The sequence below is a fragment of the Hypomesus nipponensis genome, chromosome 23, assembly GCF_054491055.1.
Source record: "Hypomesus nipponensis isolate SF chromosome 23, ASM5449105v1, whole genome shotgun sequence".
Lineage (NCBI taxonomy): Eukaryota > Metazoa > Chordata > Actinopteri > Osmeriformes > Osmeridae > Hypomesus > Hypomesus nipponensis.
In genome coordinates this window covers 18,337,415-18,360,387 of record NC_140383.1, presented here as the reverse complement: position 1 = coordinate 18,360,387, position 22,973 = coordinate 18,337,415, and the positions used below count along the sequence as shown (strand labels likewise).

Below are 22,973 nucleotides of genomic sequence, written 5' to 3'. Positions count from 1 at the left end.
TTGTAACCAAACAGCCTCTTTTAAAAACAATTTCTAACAGTGATTATGTATTTCCAAACTACAAGTGTTGATGTTTTTTCCTAGCAATAGTATATGTGCTGTCCATTTCTATTCCTGATTGCAAGTGACAGTAAAAGATGTGCACTTACACTGGTAGGAACACATTTTGATAGCCCGCCTCTCACACCATTGGTGATACGTCGCGCGAGTCATTTGGCCAATCACAATACAAATTTAAAAAACTATTCGTATCTACACGATTCACTTGGATGACATTTTCCCATTCAAAACACAGATTTTCGCCGAAAAGCGACAAGTTTGCAGGTATGCTTACTCCAGAGAAACTCAGGTTTCCAAGACTGATTTATCCAGAACTGACCTTCAATGGATATACTTCTCTCAAGGACTACACTGTTCATGGACACTACAAAGATGATAGGAATTGTTGTGGGATAATGTTTGCTATTCTTTTTTGTTTGCTGTGTTGACTTCATTGATGATTTAATCTAACTTGCTTTCACGTTATTATAAGTCAGTCAACCTTTGTTACCAATTTATTGTAATCTAGTGTTGCACGGTATACCAACATTTCGGTAAATTTCAATACTTCTTTGTTAAAAACGGTTCGGTATTAGAATTTCTCAATGTTCAGTGTGGAAGAAATTTAGATTTCCTGTGTGCTTACATTATTCACTAATCAAGAGAACTAGTCATTGGATACTAGTTAGTATGTTCTCATGTAAGCTTGCTATTAATAAGAGTAGATTGTGTCTATGTGTCAGGGTTAATAGATGTTTGAGATCAGGAGTAAGTACTGGCTAAATGGTCCTTGTCATGACTACAAGGAGAGCTCCAACTATGAACTCTGTAGTTTGAGTGGTCATGTGTTGGGAGCTGTGGATCTCTTTCTCTGAGACTGTTGTAACGTCATTACTGCCTGACTGTCACTATCTATGTTTACATTCTTGTGCCCTATAAAAGATGGTCCTCTGTCCTTCAGAGCGGAGAGAGACTTGATTGAGACCTAAGCCTGGTGTTGTGTTGTCATTTATAGTCAGAGGTCTGTTTTTTTCTCCCAATCTGCAGATTGATAAATACTTATTAAAATCCAGAACTCAACTGAACTTAGTCACTCCGTTTATGAAGAGACGGACAAAACACTTTCTTCATCATCGGCACTTAGGTCAAATGGGCTTCCGATGTCTACTGTGGGACTACTTTGCCTACAGAACCGACGCTGATGGCAAACCAACTGACAATGCAAAGCCTATTAGTAAAAGTTGCTATAAAACTGTGTTGTGCAAGGGAGGAAATACTTCTAACCTCGCCAAGCACCTCAGTGAGACACCAAGACCTACACGCAGAGTACAAAAAACTACAGGTTAGCAAATAAGCTAGCTGGCTAGCCAGCTGGTAGGATGGTGAAATACGTAGCCTATGTACGGTTAGCCTGGCTCTGCCCTCCTACGTACTTTCGCTCAATTTTCATTTTGCTTCTGTACTAGGTCTGGGAATTTGGCATATAAGTCGGTTTTCTCAAATCAACTATTTGTAGGTCCAATCAGCGAACAGAGCGAGTGGCTGTGAATGATGACGTTGATGTTGTGCGCTAGTTTGAGTTGTTGTTCAGTAATGGCGGCGAAGAAAGATTGGTTCGGGAAAAGTTAGATTTTCCAGGTACAGCAGCCTGCTCCGTTACAGTAGTGGTGAAGGAGTTGGCAAAGGCGAATGGTAGCGACTGGTTATGGCAGATCCAATAGTTTAAAGCAGAGAACCCGCCTTCAAGAAAGTTAACGCTTGTCAATGGAGCAATCCCAGACCCTCTGTACAACTGAAATGTACGAGGGTCTGGTTAGGACCAGGCTAATATACGGTGTCTCTGAAGTGCAAATCACAACAGTAAATAGAAAAACACAACGGCAAATAGGAAAACACGACAGCAAATAGAAAAACACTTCAACAAATCATAAAGCACAACGGCAAATAGGAAAACAAAATGGCAGGTAGGAAAACAACAGCAAATATGAAAACACTTTAACCAATTATGAAACACAACGGCATTAACCCTTTCAAACGTACGTTCTAAATTTTGGCGCGGCAGTTTTTAATAATTTCAACGTTCCAGAAGTTGATTATGACGTATTCAAATCGAATTTCCAGACAATTTGAGCATTTCTGGGTTCGCATTTGAAATTGACAGTTTGCACCCCGTATTAGTGACGACTACTCCATTCATTGGTTGTTTTGTTTATCCCGCCTTCTCGTTATGTATTTCTTCCGCATCAAGGGACTGGCGGAAACCTTCAAAGTAGATATTTTGGCTATGATTCTGGTGACTTAAGTATTTGTATTACTCAAATTATACCACCCATATATATTTTGCACAATACTGAGATGAAAGCATGAACTGTTGTATTTCAGGAGGTGATGTTTTTGCCAAACTAGCTAGCTCGTAGTGTAGTAAAGAGATGAATCAACTAGTTAGCTGTTGCTAATTTAATAGGCTATGTTACGTTATTTGTGTGGTCGGATTATAACAAATACACAATAATTCAGATACATCCAGTCAGTCTAACTTGATTGCTATGCATCGTTGTTTTCTCCTACCGGTAAAGGTATGGCCTATCTAGCAGAGGACAGACTGACACCTCCTGACTGGACAGACAGTCTGTCTTTTAACAGGAAATGAGTACTCTCTCACTACCTTGCTGGACCGCATCCGAAGTAAAAAACACAGAAAAGCACCTATTTTGAAAACACGAGTACTCCCGAAGATACTTTCACAATTTTAAGAATTATTTTGATGCAGGGAATCACGTCTCACCTCATCCAGTTGTGAATAGTCTTTGCTTCAGTACAACCCTGCTTCTCTCAAACGTGACTTCAAAGTATGTATACTCATCCTGATGTTGATTGGTTGACAATATAATAATAATAATATATAATAATAATAACTATCACGTTCTATGTATGTATGCCTTGCATCAAAATAATTAATAAAAATTGCAAAAGTATCTTCGGGAGTATTCATGTTAGGAGCTTTTCTGTGTTTCTCACCTCTCCTTCCTGTTAAAAGACAGACAGTCCGTCTGCCCAATCAAGAGGGTCCGTCCTCTGCTCGATAGGCCCTACCTTATTCAGTAGAAGTTAATGCCGTTGTGGTTTATGATTTGTTGAAGTGTTTTCATATTTGCTGTTGTGTTTTTCTATTTGCCATTTTGTTTTCCTATTTGCTGTCGCGTTTTCCTATTTCCCGTTTGTTTTCCTATTTGCCGTTGTGTTTTATGACTTGTTGAAAGGTTTTCCTATTTGACATTGTGTTTTATGATTTGCTGTTGCGTTTTTCTATTTGCTGTTGTGATTTGCACTTCAGGGCCTTGGTACCTATGCCCTACCCTACTGTATTGTAAATAGCATGACAATAAAGCATATTAGAAAACATGAGTTTGAAAACGACAAATATATTAAGCTACAGTTATTTGGGGGTCTCATTTTGGTGCTTTTTAAAACAGTCACTAGCTAAATAGCAAGTAGACTACGAGCTAGCTACATGTAAGGTGGCTCAGACAGAACGGCCGATTAAAAAGGACACACTCCTATTGTAAATTTAGCGAACATACCATTGCCTATAGTTAACATAAAAAAGTTGGGCTGCCGGAGTAACATTTAAGTGGAAATGGCCTGTTGGTAGAATCATTGTCGTTTTGGCTGAAAATGTAATCAACCCTGGTGGACTGCCTGTTTGGGATCTATTAAGTATCGAGGATCGAATCAGTATCATTTCAGTTTCAAGTATCGTTTCCGTATCGAGTATTGTGATACTAAACTTGGTATAGGTATCAAAGTAAACATTTTGGTATCATGACTCTATTGTAATCTACTCTCGATGTCTACTATTGTAAACTACTCACAAAACAATGTATTAATGTGGTGCTTAAGCTCAGCGTAGCTGTAAATTATGTTCTGTGTACTTATGTTATGTTATGCCAGGTGCTTGCGTTGTCTTGTCTTAGGAATTTCAGTGCCCAGTCTGACCTTGTGTTGTTCTGTGTACCTGACAAATAAAAGACTTGAACTTGAACTAGATACATAATGAAGTATATGCAAGGTATAGACTCTGCATCAAACTTCAACACACCGGCAAAAGTATATGCGACTAGCTATATTTCTTACTTAAATTGGCATGAAGTGATTTATATTGTGTGTTTGATTAGACTACACAAAACAAACTATTGTTAGTTTACCACTAGACCCTTCCAGTTCAGACAAGGCCGGATTTCCATTGTTCCAATTGTTACATTTGTTATCCAACTCTAATACTAAAACAATAACATATCCAGTAGTGTTTATTATATGGTAACCCTTCCTTTTACAGTCCCTTAGGTACCAAGGTGGTAAATACCTAGATAATTTGAAGTATTTTCCCATTAACTGAATACTAACGTGCTGGTCATTACTGGGTATGTTTTCTGTATTATTGGGTATTACCGATTGGTACCAAGGTGGTAAATACAGCGATAATTTGAAGTATTTACCCATTAACTATTTACTAACGTGCTGGTTATTACTGGGTCATTTTCACTGGTCCTAATTAGGTAAAGACAGAAGACAAAACTTAGTATTTACCTGGAAACGTATAAATATTACTATTTAAATACCGCTGGTAGTAAGTTGGTATCTACAGGAGATATATATGGTAAATTATAATGTGTTATTGGGTAAATACCACTGCTACTAAGTAGGTAAAGACGGCCAAGCTCCAGCAGAATTACAAAAAAAATACTCTACTATTACCCTGCAGTTACCTAAGGTTAATGTCGGTAACAGTCCACGTCTAATGAGAATATAAGATAGTACTTTCCAATAAAATACCTTTTCAGATACATTTATCGATGATGGCCTCATTTACTTGGCTGGTATACCTACCTCCGCGGGAAGAGTTTCCTCTACTATCATGGTAAATCTTCTTGGTTACTGGGTACGTTCCTGCGCATGTTTGGACTATTTACTCAGTAAGTAATCTGAAACTGGACTGTAAAAGGAAGCCGTGTTTGTTACCATGGGGTTACCGGGCTCTTATCGTATTCTTTGTAAGCGAATACCACTTTGTCAATTTTACCCTTCGTATGAACTTGTAATATAAGTTCCAAGGCAATACCAGGTAAAACATGGCTATGTACTCAGTAAGTAATCTGAAACTGGACTGTAAAAGGAAGCTGTGTTTGTTTCCATGGTGTTACCAGGCTCTTAACATATCCTTTTCAACTGTTCATTCCCTTTTCATGCAATAAACACAAACTTGGATTATGTTTCAAAGGAAAACGTGACACTTCACTCTCTAAATTTTTACATTATTGACCAAACATGAACAAATACAAAGGTTAAATCTATACAAACCTCCATATAAAAACTCAAAATTCAGTAACTTCATATACCATAGAACACGTCAGTATTAGTTTGGCCCCTATGGTTTGTCTTTCTACAGCTCCAGTAACATAAAACATGGTATACAAATATGTAAGATTCTACCTATTTTATTTTAGAATACAGAATAATCAATAGCCACATTTATCTGAGTGTATCCTGTGTGGTAGCCAAGGATGCTGTGGTAGTTTTGGTTCTTTAGAAGTGGTTGCACACTGGGCATCGTTTTTTCCTTGCCAGCAGCCTCTCCCTTTGGAGCCTTCTTATTAAGCTTTTACCGCCTTGAGCCGTTCTCTGAAGTCATATTTTAGTAAATGTCATACTACTTAAACAGATGTTCAATGAGTTTAAGTTGTATTAGCACTCAGTAGCTTCGTTTTCTTAGCGAGAAAAACTGTGGACGCAGATATCACGCATCGTGAGATTAAAATGGCTAGCAAAGATAAAAAAGCTAATTTTGGCCTCAAAATGTGTTCTGGACCAATCATTGTTCTACTGGTAGGTAATGGACAATAATAGACCGATGGTTCATCCAATCACCTGCCAACTAATATATGGAAGTTCCGGGTTTTATTCTGAAAAGTTTGTCATCAATAAGTGGTTTCGACAGTTGGTTGGTTTTGTGAGCTTACTCCAGCAGCAGTCTTGCATTACTAGGTAAGTCACAAAATAACACAGCCTAATTACATCATTTATTTGTCAAGATAAAGTATAGAAATGCATATTACATGATTGTATTTTGATCTTGTGCTAAAAACATGTATTTTGAAAATAAAGTTAGGCTAATGTTAGCACCTTGCTAAACAGCTACCTCAGTCGACATTGCCTGGTTGCTCGTCCACGTTGCTAACATGTTTATTTTCTTTTTATGATCTGTCTTATACTAAATGACTGCCATCATTGGGGCAATTGTGATTTAACCTTTGTATTTGTTCATGTCATGCCATGGAAACAGTGCTCTAATTTAAAATAATGTTACAATTTACAGAGTGAAGTGTCATGTTTTTCTTAGTAACATAATCCAAGCTTGTGTTTATTGCATGGAAAAGGTAATAAAAGTTGAAAAGAATATGGTAAGAGACTGGTAACGCCATGGAAACAAACACGGCTTCCTTTAACAGTCCAGTTTCAGATTACTTACTGAGTACATAGCCATGTTTTACCGGGTATCGCCTTGGTACGGTGGCCCTGAAGTGCAAATCACCCCCCCAAAATGAGCACATCCCCCAAATGAAAACACTCCCCCCGAATACGAGTCAACTCCCCCCAAATCGGATGACTTGTTGACCTCCCCCCAATACAAAAACACGCTCCCCCAAATGGAAAACAACATTACATTAACTCAAAAACACATTACATTAACTCTGAACGGAAAGGGTAGGTACTAGGCCTACACTTTAGCGCTGATTGGATGCAGTAGACTAACTAACAAGAAATATGAAATTGATCGACAGAAGTACAAAATGCAATAGCCTGGCAGAGTTACGTGCACCAGAACATTTGTTTGGCTATCGAAGAATGTAGCAAATAGTAGGCTACTTAGGCAAAAGTATTTTGTGTTAAATGTAAAAATCGATAGCCAAACAACTATCCTGGTCCACGTTACTCTGTGATTGTGGCATTTCGTTCTTCTGTAGTGGACTATTAGTTTTTTCTTCTGAAAAGTCCTGCCTTCAACTGCGTTTTTAGCGTGCGCATAGGCTACTTATATTGTGAAACGTTAACAGCATATCTGAGATTATTTCATAAGAATGACCCTGATTAAAATAAAGAGTAGTGTCATGACTCTGAATTGTAAACATTAATGTTTCCTCTTTCCTTCCAACCAAAACGATCAAGTTCATGATAATGACAGAGTTACGTGAACTAGTTGTTTGGCTATGTTTAACACACTATGCTACATGCTTCGATACCCAAATAAATGTCCTGGTGCACGTAACTCTGTCAGGCTATTGCATCTTTTACTTCTGTCGCTCAATTTCTTAGCCTACTAGCATCCAATCAGCGCTAAAGTGTAGTACCTACCCTTTCCGCTCAGAGTTAATGTAATGTCGTTTTCCATTTAGGGGAGCGTGTTTTTGTATTGGGGGGAAGTGAACAAGTCATCTGATTTGGGAAGAGTTGACTCGTATTCGGAGGGAGCGTTTTCATTTGGGGGATGTACTCATATTAGGGGGTGTGATTTGCACTTCAGGGCCACCGTACCTTGGAACGTACAGTACAAGTTCATACTAAGGGTAACATTGAAAAAGTGGTATTTGCTTACAAAGAATACGGTAAGAGCCCGGTAACACCATGGTAACAAACACTGCTTCCTTTTACAGTCCAGTTTCAGATTACTTACTGAGTACATAGCCATGTTTTACCTTGTATTGCCTTGGAACGTATTAGTACAAGTTCATACGAAGGGTAACATTGACAAAGTGGTATACGCTCACAAAGAATATGGTAAGAACCTGGTATCACCATGGTAATAAACACGGCTTCCTTTTACAGTCCAGTTTCAGATTACTTACTGAGTAAATAGTCCAAACATGCGCAGTAACATACCCAGCATCCAAGAAGATTTACCATGATAGTAGAGGAAAACTCTTCCCGCGGAGGTAGGTATACCAGCCAAGTAAATGAGGCCATCATCGATAAATGTATCTGAAAAGGTATTTTATTGGAAAGTACCATCTTATATTCTCATTAGACGTGGACTGTTACCGACATTAACCTTAGGTAACTGCAGGGTAATAGTAGAGTATTTTTTTAGTAATTCTGCTGGAGCTTGGCCGTCTTTACCTACTTAGTAGCAGTGGTATTTACCCAATAACACATTATAATTTACCATATATATCTCCTGTAGATACCAACTTACTACCAGCGGTATTTAAATAGTAATATTTATACGTTTCCGGGTAAATACTAAGTTTTGTCTTCTGTCTTTACCTAATTAGGACCAGTGAAAATGACCCAGTAATAACCAGCACGTTAGTAAATAGTTAATGGGTAAATACTTCAAATTATCGCTGTATTTACCACCTTGGTACCAATCGGTAATACCCAATAAAACACAAAACATACCCTTTACTTTCTATGTAAATACCTAGTACTTATGGGTTAAAGGAAGGGTTACCGTCCATTTACTTCAATAGATCATTGTGTAAATATTTTTAAACTATGTAATTTGTTCCCTCATTTTATCTGATATGCTCTCCTCTTACAACAAATGAATTCCTTGAGAATACTGATTATGACATATTACCCATAAGGTTTCCTTGGTTCCTAAACCAAATATGAAGGTGATGCCCCGATACCTCAATACTTGATTATATATGAAGTATATTTATTCTGAAGTAGGCTCCTACATTGAAACACTACCCTTTGCACTACTCTTTCATTCGTTGTACTGTGCTGTGCTGTTCAATAACAGTAAAGTTGAATCTAATCCCCCCTAAAATGACCACAAGCCGCTACATAGCAATTTGAAAAGGTCTCAGATGTATCATATGATTGACTCAACAATATATTGTTTCAATGTTGCAAAACACTAAACTTACCTTCCACAATGGAACTAAGAAATATGTCTGTTGCCTGCTGAATACTGCTATAATGTAAAAAACTGATTGCATCTTTCAAGTCTTTCTTGTTAGGGTTTTTATTGTTTTTGTTAGTATTCTTATTATTATATTTCTCCGCTAAATGGCCCAATAGCTCAAAAAGTCCTGGACCCGATTTTTTCCAATTCGGCCCAATGATTCAACAGGTCACTCATTACTCCCAGACGGCTAGTGGCCCATGTACGCCCATAGATGGCGCTATAAAACACGCCCAAAGTCTACGTGACTTCCCCAGCGCCCCATTACTCCAAAATGCCTGAAAATTTGTATACATGCCTTATTTCTCATGGGGAACAAAAAAGCCTCAAGGACCCATAAGGTCCGCCATGATAGATTTTGCTGTACAGTCCAAATTTGGTACAACCTTCAAAACCCTTCTACTCATAAACCATAGACCCAATCGACTTGAAATTAGTTACAGATGTGTAGAATACATGTCTTTACATAGGGTGACATGGAATAAGAAATGCAATACAAAATGGCTGAAAGAAGTGTATTTATGTAAATGTCCACATTGCCTCAATATCTTTGTGTTAATAAATCAAATATAATTTTGACTGATTGTTTTTCAAACCTAATAGGGTTCAAGACGACAACAATTTCACCTTGGTATGTCAATATATGATTGAATTCAATTGAATTGCTCCACAGTGCGCGCGCTCCAAATTCTCACAGACTCATCCTGCCCCTTGACACTAGGGTGATCACCTGTTCCGCTTTGCGTTGTGTCGCACAGCATTTTCAACCCTTGTTCCGCACGTCGCATATTGAAAATGCTGTGCTATACAGCGCAAAGAGCAACAGGTGGTCAACCTACTGACACGCGCAAGCTTGGCGAGACGCACACACATCCTTTCTGGAAATGGTGTGCTGACCAAGCCCCGCCCTCACCCTCATTTCGCTTCCGCTCGCCGTTACGAATATAAAAAATTTTTGGGCGGCCATTGTTGTTTTCAACTGGAATCACCTGAAAGCCGTGTTGGAGGCAGCCACGTTCGGTAAGTCCTATTTTTACACATTTTAAGCTAGAATCAATGATTGGGTTTGTGAAAGTACACTACTCTTGAATGATGGTGAAGGTTTGAGCACTTTGAGACCTTTAAATTGTGCGTTTGAAGTGACGGAAAACCGAACTTGAAAAGTAGCTAGCTTTTTCCCTCTGTGTAATTAGTGAATCATGTAGGTTAGCATCTCGGCGAATTCATCAAAAAGCTAGAGGAGGGCAGCTTTTAGGAGAACAAGCAATTCCCCACAGACCTGTTGGCTCAGAATTTTGATTTGGGTCGAGAAAGTCTTTGTAATAATTAGTGCTGTCAAACGATTAAAATATTTAATCGCGATTAATCGCATTAATGTCATAGTTAACTCGCGATTAATCACAATTAATCGCACATTTTTATCTATTCTAAATGTCCCTGATTTCTTTTTGTCCCAATCTTTTTTCAAATTTTAATGCTCTTATCAACATAGAAAAGTGGTTCGGATTGCTTTGTGCAAATATTTTTTTTATTGAAAACAACATTGCAATCGCCTGGCTTTGACGAGAGGGCAGAGAATTCGCATCAGCTGTGTGCTTGGCCATCAAGTGGTATTTCAGACTGGACGTGCTGCGATGATAGCTCAGTTTACAACGACAAAACACACAGATCACTGGTCTTGTCCATAGAACCATTTGGCAACTTTTTAAAAGCAAACTTTCCATTCAGAATCTTATTGGCATCCATTTCGGCATCTCGCGCTCGTCATCCACTCAAAACGTAACGTTAGCCTACTACCAGAGAATGTCTAATATCCGTAAACGGGCTCTGCTACTACTCTTTAGCCAGCTCGCAAGCCAAACAAGTGTTTGGCGTGCCTGTTGTTTTGTTTCCGGTATAGCTAGATCCGGTGTGGTGTTGTAGTTTTTCTAACATCGGTAGTTGTTGCAACAGCATGTGAATAAAACTACAAAGTTTGCTAGGCCAAAAAGAGCGTTAATCGCGCGATAAAATAATTGACGCCGTTAATTTGGGTTTGCGTTAACGCCGTTAATAACGCGTTAAACTGACAGCACTGGTAATAATCCTATGCGCCAGGAAACCGCATAGGCTTAGGCGGCAGCCATGTTTTGGTCGCGTCATGTTCATAAGTTCACCATTTCATAGTTCGGTCAACACCAAAAATGTCAAGGAGGGCAGCCTTTAGGAGATGTGGGAATTGTGCTTTTAGCCAGATGCTCCGATTATTTTTGTGATTTGTGGAAAACTTGCAAGTGGAGTGAGACTGCGTCCCGGGGGTACATTGTTTTGACTTAGCCTCAGTGACAGACTCGGCTCGCTCACTCACTGGCAGTGTGTAAACAAGATTGTAGTTCACTCAATTTTACTCCTAAAACGTCAGGGATGGCTGCTTTTTGTAGACAAGAGTCTGCTGAAGATAGCCAGTATATAGGATCTTTCAAAACAAGCCTATTTCATTTGTCATTTTCCTGAGAAAGCGACCTACGTTAGCCAGGCTAGTTTCACTCGGTCAGCGTATTTAAAGGTCTCTGACAGTCAGAATCACTGTTTACAGACAAAGGGCGAGTTGGTCTTTGGTCAGATGTGTATATTGAGCAGTTTAGAGCTAAATACTCTTGCCAGAGCCTGGAATCGAGCCAAATGTTTGGAGTGACTTTGCATGGCCGGGTCTTCATCAGTTCAACACATTTGGATTTAAGTTCAAGTAATGCCATTGCATTTCACAGTCGAAACTGTAGTTTATGTCAAGTGTAGATGTAAAAAGCTTCATTTTTCACAACTGACATGGATCCTTTCTTCACTTTTACAGTTCTGGAGGGTCATGCAGAGGCCTGCTCAACAAAAAATACGGAGTGTAACAGAGGATGCCCCGCAACCTTCACCCCCACCAGTTTGCCTACAGAGCGAACAGATCCACAGGAGACGCAGTGGTGGCAGCACTCCATACCGCTCTGTCACACCTGGAGCAGCAGGGGAGCTATGTGCGAATGCTCTGTGGATTACAGCTCTGCATTCAACACCATCCTCCCACACAAGCCAGTGATTAAGCTGGGGGACCTCGGGCTCCCTTATACAACACGTGCAGGTGGATCAGCGGCTTCCTCTCTGGCCGCAGACAGTAAGAGTGGGCCATCACACATCCACAGCCCTTAGCCTCAGCACTGGCTCCCCCCGGGGCTGTGTGCTCAGTCCCCTGCTCTACTTCCTCTACACACACGACTGCACCCCTGTACATCACAGTAACACCATTGTATTTGCAGATGACACCACAGTGGCGGGGTTTATCTCTGGGGGGGATGAGCCCACCTACAGAGAAGAAGTGGAGCGGCTGTCGAATTGGAGCACGGCCAACAACCTTCTCCTTAACACTGCAAAGACAAAATACTGTAACTCATAATAGACTACAGGAGAAAGAAGACTGAGATCACACCATTGACCATCAGCCGGATCAGTGTGGAGAGGGTGGCAGACTTTCGCGTCCTGGGGGTCCACATACAGGACAGCCTACAGTGCCGCCGCTCCCATAACGTGCACTACGCCCTGTGCGTAGGGCACCAAGTCCTGAGGGGGCACCAAAAAATTGCCAACTGAAAAATCATCATAGTTATTATAATTATAATACCGATATTATTTCAGTAGGTCTATATAAATATTACGCACCTTTTAGGCATGTATATCACAAAACAGGCAAAACAAGAGATATATTTAATTGCTCAAAAAACGTTACGATGTTGCCTCCCCCCCCACAAAAAAACAAATATACACACAACTTTGCGAAGCTCGCCGTGGGTGCCCTTTCCTATCTCAGTGGCCTGACGAACTTTGACAGTAGGCTAGGTAAACTTTTCGAAAATTGCCTCAAAAAGACAGGGTCAGGGGCAGAAAAAGAAATAAACTGCGAGATGATGCCCGTGCATCACTTTCAGGTAAGTCCATGTTTAATTATTGTTAAATTCGGGAAATGTGCTGTTAACTTAGCCTATGCATACACCTCGAACTAGCTGACGTTATTGCTAATTTTAGCACACTCAAATATGTTAGGTGCAAACTAAATTTAGATTTTACTGTTAAACATCTATGCATTTGAAATAACTGACGCCAGCTAGATGTTACTTTACTGTACATTCTATGATGCTTTTATATTTGATTGATCAAATAGTTTTTAAATGAGTAATAAAGGTGGAGAGCTCCTCCCCCTGGGGGGGTAGGGGGGGCATCATAATGGCTAGCGGCGGGACTGACAGCCTATCCTGGAGTGTGGACACCTCTGAGCTGCTGAAAAAGGCCCAGCAGACTGTCCTTCCTGAGAATACTCAGGAATTGAGGAGTAACATCACACAAAGACTGCTGGTGTTCTTTTACCGAGCCTCCATTGAAAGTATACTCACATACTGCATAGGCATTTGGTATACCAGCTGTACAGTGGCTCAGAGGAAAATGCTCCAGAGGGTCATCAACACCGCTCAAAAGATTGTTGGCTGCCCTCTCCCCTCACTGGGAGACCTACACAGATCCCGTTGTCTCAAAAGAGCCCAGAACAACATAAAACACACTTCACATCCTGGGCACTCCCTGTTTGAAATGTTTCCGTCAGGCAGACGGTACAGATCAATCAAGGTAAGGACAAACTGACTCAAACAGTTTTTATCCAACTGCAATAACCACTGTCAATGTTGCCAAAAAATAATGTGCACAATGTCATGTTATGTTTTATGTGATGACTGTGGATGTATGACATGGGTGTGTTGTTTATGGTACTGTCTCAGGTATATTTATTCTGATTTATTAGTTATTGTTGTTTATTTTAGTAATTTTAGTACTTTAGTAATTTTATCAATTTTTAGGCCAATGAATGTTGCACTGACTGGAAGCACTTTAATTTCGTTGTACCTGTGACAGTGACAAAGATCTATCTATCAGGATGCAACAGAGGATGCTGTGAGCAAGACAGACCCCTTGCTGGACTACCCCTCTCTAGCTGGACAGCTTCTCTTCAGCCCTGACCCCAGGATGGCTTCATCCAGCTGGCCTGCTCTGCCTGCCTGCAGGCTCTGCTTGCCACTGCCTACCAGCCCTCCAGGGACAGTACAATACAAAATGGCTGAAAGGGGTGTATTTATGTAAATGTCGACATTGCCTCAAATGTTTGTGATACTGATTATTTATTTAGTTGAACAGGTGTCCAGGTACACCACAGTATGACTAGCTGTATAATCAAAATAGTAACGGTAATGTTTCATTCTGAGGGTATTCCTACACAATAGCTAAATCTGGCTCTTTTTTCATTTAACTGGCAAGTTTTCCTTTTACATGGTAGTTGCTATGGCTCAGGGGTATTGACAATTGCGGTGGACATTTGAGAATGAATACACCCAAAGCTGCTAGAATGTAGTAAGTACTTATTGAATAGAGCTTTTTGCAGAAAGGACCTGACACACACAGCGTACATTGGGTAGTCTGTCGGCATCTGATGAAACATTCTCCAGAGACAGGCTTTTTATACATGGAGATATAGCTGTAGGCACCTGCACACATCAGTGTCTTGCTCATATTATTAGCACAAAGTATCAAAACACAAGGCTACAGTTTTCTCAGAAACTTTCTCAAAAGTCACTAAATTATATATATTCACTACAACAGCTTGATTGATGGAAAGATTAACATTTCGTGTTTAGAACAGACAATAAGTATTTTCAAAGGTATGCAATTTATTTAAATGTTATATAAACTATAAAAGTCATGATTTGCTTGCTCTATAGAAAGTCAACACAATTGATCGTTGGTTTCACTTGTTGCTTGTCTACCCTTTTGGTTTGCCATTTACTATGTAGTCTACTGTTGGTATTATAGGCTTGTGTGCTGTCAGTTATGTGTTCACTGCCTTTTTTCTTACTGTGCTGCCACATGCCAAAGAAAAATGTAATGTATGCATTTGATGAATAATAAAGTTTTGTTGTTTTACTATGTCTGGCCATTAAATCCATAGACATAATAAAGAATGTCTATGATTAAATCATTAAGTGACCTAAAAACAGGTGTGAAGCCTGGTCATTTCCGGTTATTTTCTGCCACGAGGTACGAAGGCAAACAAGCATCTAAGAGAAGCAACTACTAAATCAAAGTAAGTCATCACAAATTATACATTCAACTTAAATATATTATATATATATAGTCAACAGTGAATGAGTTTGTTAGGCTACTAGCGTAAAGTTAAGTTTGGTAATAATTTCAGTAGACCCTAACCGTTGTTTGGCGAGAACGAGAACTGAACGTCTCTCCTCTCCAACCCCCCCACACATCCCTTGTGGTGTGGGGGGTCTGAGCTGTCAGGACCTGCCTGGTTGTCGGTCTACCAATGCTGGACCAGGTCGTCAACCGGAAACCAGTCTCCATGACGGCCAACAGCGAGTTTCCAGGTCCCACCCAACGTCTATAAAGCCGAACAATGGATTTTTGGTGTTTCAATACCCATTGACTATGTTTAGCTTGTGTTCTGCTCCTCTCTCTTACCAACCGTCTCTGGAAGAGGGGATCCCTCTCTGAATTGCTCCTCCCAAGGTTTCTTCCATTTTTTCTCCCGTTGGGAGTTTTTCCTTGTCTTCCTTGAGGGTTTAGGTTGGTTGATGGGCAGTTCTATGGGCGTATGTGAAGCCCTCTGTGACATGCTTGCGTGTAAAAAGGGCTATACAAATACATTTGATTTGATTTGTTAGGTTCAGTTTTTCATGTTTTTTCCGGAAGATGATACAATCTCAAAGTTTCATATGTTAAAGATATAATTGATAGAGGAACATAGTAGTACTATACAAATTTATTCGAAGGGTAGTGAGTTAGGTAGTCTGCATTAGTCATTAAACTGAGTAGGATACCTGTTTAGTAGGCTTTGGATACACATGTGCCATCGAAACCCAGAAACCACAGAGCCCCCCGATATAATAAACCCCAATTAACCCCATGATTGTAACTTATGTCATAGAGTTATATCCGTGATTCAGACTGTAGCCTGTTGCAACATTTCTTAAACGGTCTTAACAGCAGAGGTATTGTAGTCAAAAGGGAATAGGTCTTAATTGTTTCGTTAACTGGGCTTGCATGATTAAGTTAATGACTCGTGTATAGCGTTAACTAGCTTGTAGCCGTGGAGTGCATTTCATTAACACAGTGAATTAACTAGTTAGTACTGTTTAACCAACACGGTTGAATATAGTAGGTTTAGTTTGATTTGTTGCCAACGTGGGACAACTGCACAAGATTTCTCAGACATCACTCATGGTTCCCAACAGTTGGTGTGTAGCAGAGAGGATGGTAGGGTTGCCAACTTCCTCAACCCCAAATGTGGGACACTTTCTCTCTCTCTCCCCCCCCCCCCGCTAATGTATGCAAATGTTGTGCCTGATGTGATGCTAGTTAGGGACTTCCTTGGTTAATGCGAACGTCCGAATTTTTTTGCCTGATTTTCAACGAAAAAAAACGTTTTTGGAGCTTGAAACAAACAAACAAACATAGTCGTTTGTCCAATTGGTATAACGTTGTCTAGTGAAGGTAATTACGTTCACGTTTCTTAGCCTGGTTTTCCATCTTTTTATTGTCTCAAATTAGTTTTCGATCTGTCAGTGTCACTGTTGTGTGTAAGCGGCACTCAGGGCTACATACGTTCATTTGGAATTTTCCACCGGAGCTTTAGCTATCTGGCTAACGTTGCGTTCTCTCCTCCTGTGTTCAATGACTCAATTCATCAAGCTGTAGCTAACGTTAGCTAAGTATATGTCAACAGAGCTCCTGGGTAACTTAACTTAAATATACCAGAAAATATAAAAATGATTGAAACCATCATTCACCAAATTCAGTCAGGTAAATTGCCGAGGCCAGTAGGGCTTTCAGCTTCTGTTGGTCGTCTGCACTAGTGATGTAAGGCCCTTTGCGTTAATATTTCCATGCACTCGCGCTCCCTTCTGACGCGCGCACCTGTTCGCAGTTCACTGAATATGAATACCGGCCGGCGAGGCTGTGATTGGAAAACGGGACTGGAGCTGTCCCGGACAGGACAAATCAAAATCACCCATAAATCGGGATGTCCCGGACAAATCGGGAAGGCTGGCAACCCTAGAGGATAGAGAGACTGACTTGTAACCTTACGCTCATGAGTTCAAATCCCCATTCAGCCTATCGTTGTTGGCCAAAAATGAAATCGTTTTGCTTCTACATTGTACATTTTTATAATATTTTGCCATTTTGAGGAGGAACCCGCATCGCTGCTTGCAGGTATATTTAATACTTGTAATTCTTGAATACATTACATGGTAAGGACACCACATGCAATGAAGACTGAATTATTTCCTAGTCTCACATTACATTTAGTCATTTAGCAGACACTTTTCCAGAGCGACTTACAGCAAGTACAGGGACATTCTCCCTGAGGCAAGTAGGTTAAAGTGCCTTGCCCAAGGACACAATGGGCCTCATTCTCGAACATTTTCTTAAGTTTCTTCTGAATTGTTTCTTACGGGCTTCGGAAAAACAACGTAAGAAAAAGACATCTGCCAAATTCATGAACTCTTGAAAATGTGTTCCTACGCAGCAGAAGTCTTCTGAGCTGTGCTCCCCGGGAAGAGTTTTCTTAAGTTGAAAGCACGTCCTCGTGCTCCTGAATTTGCATACATACACGCCCCGGCAGCTCCTTATAGGGGCACGCAACAGCAGTGACGTGTGCAGTCAGAATCGACACAATTAGGAAATCAACAGGAACGCAAGTTATGTCCAAGCGAAAAGCAACCGGTGCAAAGGTGCATCGGTGCAACATGATACCAGTAAGATGAACAGCGGAATTGTTCTCCACTGGATCTAACAGTGTGCACACTAAGCAAGGTTAATTATTATAATTATTTAAATCCGAGGTTGTCTGTTATGGCAAGCCGTTTTATCATTTAACCAATGAATTCTTGATACCCAAAATTCGAATTCTTGATATCAAAAATACAATTCTAAGCTTTTTTAGTAAGTATGACAAGCCGTGTTAACATTTAACCAATGAATTGTTGATATACAGAATTTGAATTCTTGATATCCAAAATGCAATTCTTGATATTAAGAATTCATCGTTTAAATGATAAAACGGCTTGCCATAGTCTGTAGAGTTGATGTGAACACAATCACCAATGATTTCTCACAAATTCATTAACACTTCTAACACGGAGAGTTTTCTTAAATGCGATTCCCCTTGTGGTATTTTAAGGAATTGCATTTGAGACAACTCTGCCCGACTTGAGATTGCAATTTGTAGTTCGGAAAGTCTTCTCAAGTTCAGAACAAATCGCACGTGTGAGAACTTTCATGAATGCCAAATGTTTTCCTAAATCCAATTCAGAAGAAATTCCTTCTTAAATTCTTCTTAACTGCGTTCAAGAATGAGGCCCAATGTCATTTGGCACGGCCAGGAATTGAACCAACAACCTTCTGATTAATAGCCCGACTCCCTAACCGCTCAGCCATTTGACCTCAATCTTGAATCTTTTACTATAGTTAGTCTGGCTCCAAATAGTGCCTACTGCCATGTCTGCTTAAGGTAAGATAATGTAAACTCACCAAATACTTCTGAAGGATTCAAGAGTTCCAGTAGTCTTCCTCCTCTTTTAGTCTCATAGGTGGCAAAGCCACCGTCAGTGTTTCTCATACTCAGCAACTACAACAGAAAATGATTTACTTTAGATAGCATAGGGGGCCCAAATGCATTCCATTTCCAGGGACAGTGATGTGCAGTCCCTGATTTGATTATTTTGTGTTTCTTGTTTGCATGGTATCAGTTTGTTCATACTAGAACCAGACTACCAACGAGGTACATAAAATCCAGGGTGTGAAAATAAACTAAATCTCACAAAGTATGCTCATTCTGTTATTCAACTTATTCAGAGTGAAATGTTCAGTGAAATCAACACTCTAGAAGTGTTTGGCCTTCATTGTCACAGAGATGTGGGCTCAGTGTCACTCACCACATTCACAGCATCATAGAGTCGCTCCGAGGTGGCATCCTGACTTGTGATAGAAGGACAGAGCTCCTGAAGCAGCATCATTGACTTCAGCCCTTCTGCAGTACAGTCAGCTACAATCCAGCCACAGTCACGTGTACTAAAAGGGAACCCTCCCTAATACACACATCGACCAAGGACAAACATATAAGATGTAGCCTACATTGAAACAATCATTGAGTGACTCACGCATAAACACAAACCCTTTGTGTTTTTACATCTGCAGATGCTGAATTATTAAACCACATACACTTCAAATGATTATTAACAATGAAACTTGACCTTGTTCATCTGTCTGTAGTACTTCTGATATTGGGGAGGGTTGTCAGGTATCTGAAGACATTAGAAAACTGTCAGTTTCATCAGTTTCATGCAAAAACATATCATAGCCATTATGTGTTTCTGTGTGTATGATGTTTTAGAATGTGTCAACAAGTACAATAAATGTATTGACGATCATAACAGGCAATTAGTCAATGAAGCTTTCAGAGAACATAGAGGGTGCGGAAAAGGAGCCACAAAGGCACCGTGGTACCACTAATGGCAGGAATTCACTGACTGCAAAGCACAGAGAAGCACCCCACTGCTTAAATTGGGCATGAGGCAGTTTCCACTAGAAGCACATTTCTCAGTGCCTGTCACCATAGTGTTTCTGCTCCTCTGCACTTTTGTCATCACATTTAAAGCTGACACAGTAGCCTTCATAAACATGGCATAGGCTATACTTAGACAAGGCTGCTTGTTCCTACAACAGCCGTTGCAACAGCTTCCCAACATTTGTATTTTTGCTATTACGTCCATGCAGGGGGTGCTACAACTCCCTGTAGGCCTAGGCTACTTCTCAATGACTAACAGACTAACTTTGTGTCATCCATCATCCAGTATTCTCAGCCTGTTTGCAATGCAGGGGTTTGGTGTCTGAACTTTGTAATAGAATTTTAGGATGTTTGTACAATTAATGCGTTTCAAATGTGGTTCAATGATAAGAAACATGCTGGAAAAACTAATTATGTCTACTTTGGTGAAGTGGTTGATTACGTTACTGTTGATCATCTGTCCATCATCGTATAAAGCCCGCCCTGACAATTTGAACAGCTCCTGTTCGGACGTAGTTTTTCCCCAACCGAGGTTCTCCAGACCCAACTTCCCAACCAAAACATTTTTGTTGTGGGCGTGGCTAAGTTGGGCTGGCAGCCAGGCTAGTGATTCCTGGTAAACTGCGTATAAATTATTATTTTGGAAAGTGTCCCACAAGTCTATCAAATTTGTAAGCGGCTTGCACAAAAAAATCAACCAGATGCCGAAACAATCGCTGCAGAAAGCAAGCCAGGGGCAGAGCTTCGCAATGCTTCACAGCCTGTGGACAAGGTCCTATTGGTGGAAGTGGGTGCCGAAAGGAATATGGCTACGCTTCAAGTCGCTTCATGGGTTTTCGTGGCACTTCACAGCCAGTGGATTCCTGTCGTTAAGGCCAGGATCCACTACAGTGTTGTTTTTTTACTTAAATTTGCCTGCTTCGCTCCCCGCTAGTGGCTTCATGCAGGGACGGACTGGGGGGGAAAAGTGGCCCGGGAGTTATACTGTCAGATTGGCCCACTCAGTAAACGGTGCGCGGCCCACTCAAAACACAGCGCGTTGTCCACTCAATGGAAAAATAACCGTACACTTTAGGGATGGGAAGATTCACCGGTTCGCATCGGTGCATCGGCATAAATGCTCACGATGCGATGGCCCGGATCAAAAAAGTGTGCACCGGATACAATGTGGGATGAAATTGCGATGCATCGTTTCTAACATCTTTGCATCGGTATAATCCGATGTATTTATATAGAATTATGTGTATGCAAACACCTTTAGTATTTAGAAATTTGACCAATGATTTGTGACCAATAATTTTATATTTAGAAAGTTTGTTAAGCACGCTCTTATCTCCACTGCTGTCAGTGGCCGATTCTCGTGAGGTCTCTCCGCAAAGTTTTGTGTGAGTTGGATCCGTGTTCGGACGAGTGTCGGCGGAGGAAGAGTTACACGTTCCTACAAATTGCAATAAATCCAAGGTTTGGCTACATTTCGGATTGTAAAAGAAATATGGGTAATTTGACAAGACCCATGCAATTGGCAAGATATATCGTACTGCTATAAAGTACAAAGATAGAGGACAGCTAATTTAGGTAGGCCTAGTCACCTGAAGAGGCTACAGGGTAGGCTATTTGTGTGGAGACGTCTGCCCCTCGGATTCAGCTATGGCTACAGTCAGTGGCTAGCTCCAGCGGTACCCCTAGCAACAATAGGAAGCTATTCTCCGACAAAACAAATCTCTGTTGTGTACGACAAAGTAAGATGAGAGATAGCTGAGTCATTGATTAAAAATAAGTGGGACGTATGAGTAGGAAAAGTAGGACATTTGAGTTCAATTTAGTGTGTAGTGTTATGACAGTGTTTACAGCAGCTTGTGACTGATGTGCATCGAGATGTGTGTCGCATCGTCCTCAGTGATGGAGATGCACATCCCTAATACACTTAGCATTATTTTGGATGATTACAAAGAAATTACATCATACTGTATATGTTTAATTTCTCACTTTAAACTTCCGAAGTCCGTAAGAACACATTTCAGAAGACACGTCAGATTCTCCTGGTATCCCCGATGGCCAGTCCGCCCCTGGCTTCATGAGAATAATGGATGTGGAGGTGGGCCTGCCACATACTTCCTTCTTGTGCCAGCTGTGTTATGCTAGCTAGTTTTGTTTGCTCTGATATTGCTCATCAGCAAATGCATATTAATTACTAAACAGAGCTACAAATGTGTGCTGTGTGTTTTTCTTAAATAGGGAACAGGGAATGTGATGCGTTAATTATACAATCAAAGCAATACTCATCTAACTATAGATAGCTATGTAGGGGTGGAGACACATGAACATAGATGCTGATGGTTATGGAGATAACTCCAGTTCTATGAGTGTAGCAGAGCCCCATAGCTCTACTCCTAGTGATCAACGAGGACAAAGTCAACTAGGATACAAGCTTACGTGTATCCACCGCAGGTACCCTGTATAAGAGGGTGCCAGCCCGCTGCTCATTCTCCAAAAACTATTGAAAACAGCCAGGTTGAAATAAGGCGAGCTGGGCTAGCAACGCTATGGAGCTCTGCTCCATTCATAGAACTGGAGTTATCTCCATTACCATTATTCTACATCGTGGAGCTCTGTCCCATAGTGGAGCTCTGCACTTGGTGGTTTTGGCAGATTGAGCGAGGCCAGGTATACTCCTGACAAGAATGCCGCCGAGACACCATGGATTACAAAAATGACCATATCTACCGTGGCTCTCCAACCCTGCACCTGCTCGCAGAATGCGCACCACACACCAAACTGATTGCTTCTCCAGCGGCCTCTCAACTGATGAATCTGCAAATGAAAGTTCATCAACAGGTACCGCAAATCGTTTATTTCAGGGGGGGATATGGGGATACAGGCCTCAAAACAGAAGAGGAGACCGACACGGAGGGGTGGCAAGAAACACCGACTACGCAGGACGATGGGGGCGGGTTACAGAGGTATCCAATGTGGTAAACCTATCCAAAAGACCGCTTAGTGTGGAAGAGACTGACGTTCTTTCGAAGGGTCTTTCTTTTGTTCCATCGAGGCACACTGATCCCTTCATGACAAAGATTTAACGTTTCAAGTTTTTAGATCTATTAAATTTAGGTCTTTCTTTACAATAAGCCCCGTGCCCCTAGCTCAGCCTAGTGCAGCGACTGTTTCTAGGGATGATTCGGCTAAGAGACACTTCGGCCACAAAGTACTATTATGCCCCCAGTGTTTAATCCCTCGGTCCAGACCTTCTGCCGTCTGGTTGATCAGGATGTCACTAATCAATTGACAAGATATCTACATTTCTATCCAAACCTTTCTTTCAAAGAG

At 40.7% G+C, this 22,973-nt stretch overlaps 1 protein-coding gene across 6 annotated transcripts in view; it reads right to left on the bottom strand.

The window, feature by feature from the left end:
* Window positions 1-22,973, bottom strand: part of lss (lanosterol synthase (2,3-oxidosqualene-lanosterol cyclase)) — a 139,135-nt gene that overhangs the window by 10,349 nt on the left and 105,813 nt on the right. For all 6 annotated transcript variants that reach the window (XR_014741562.1, XR_014741561.1, XM_084688225.1 and 3 more), the window contains 3 exons: window positions 19,333-19,383; window positions 19,015-19,167; window positions 18,611-18,707 (listed from right to left, as the gene is read on the bottom strand). Coding sequence is in view for 4 of the 6 variants with exons in the window: in XM_084688225.1 (XP_084544351.1) it covers window positions 18,611-18,707; window positions 19,015-19,167; window positions 19,333-19,383 (301 nt within the window). In the remaining 2 variants the exon portion in view is untranslated. The remainder of the gene's footprint in view (window positions 1-18,610; window positions 18,708-19,014; window positions 19,168-19,332; window positions 19,384-22,973) is intronic.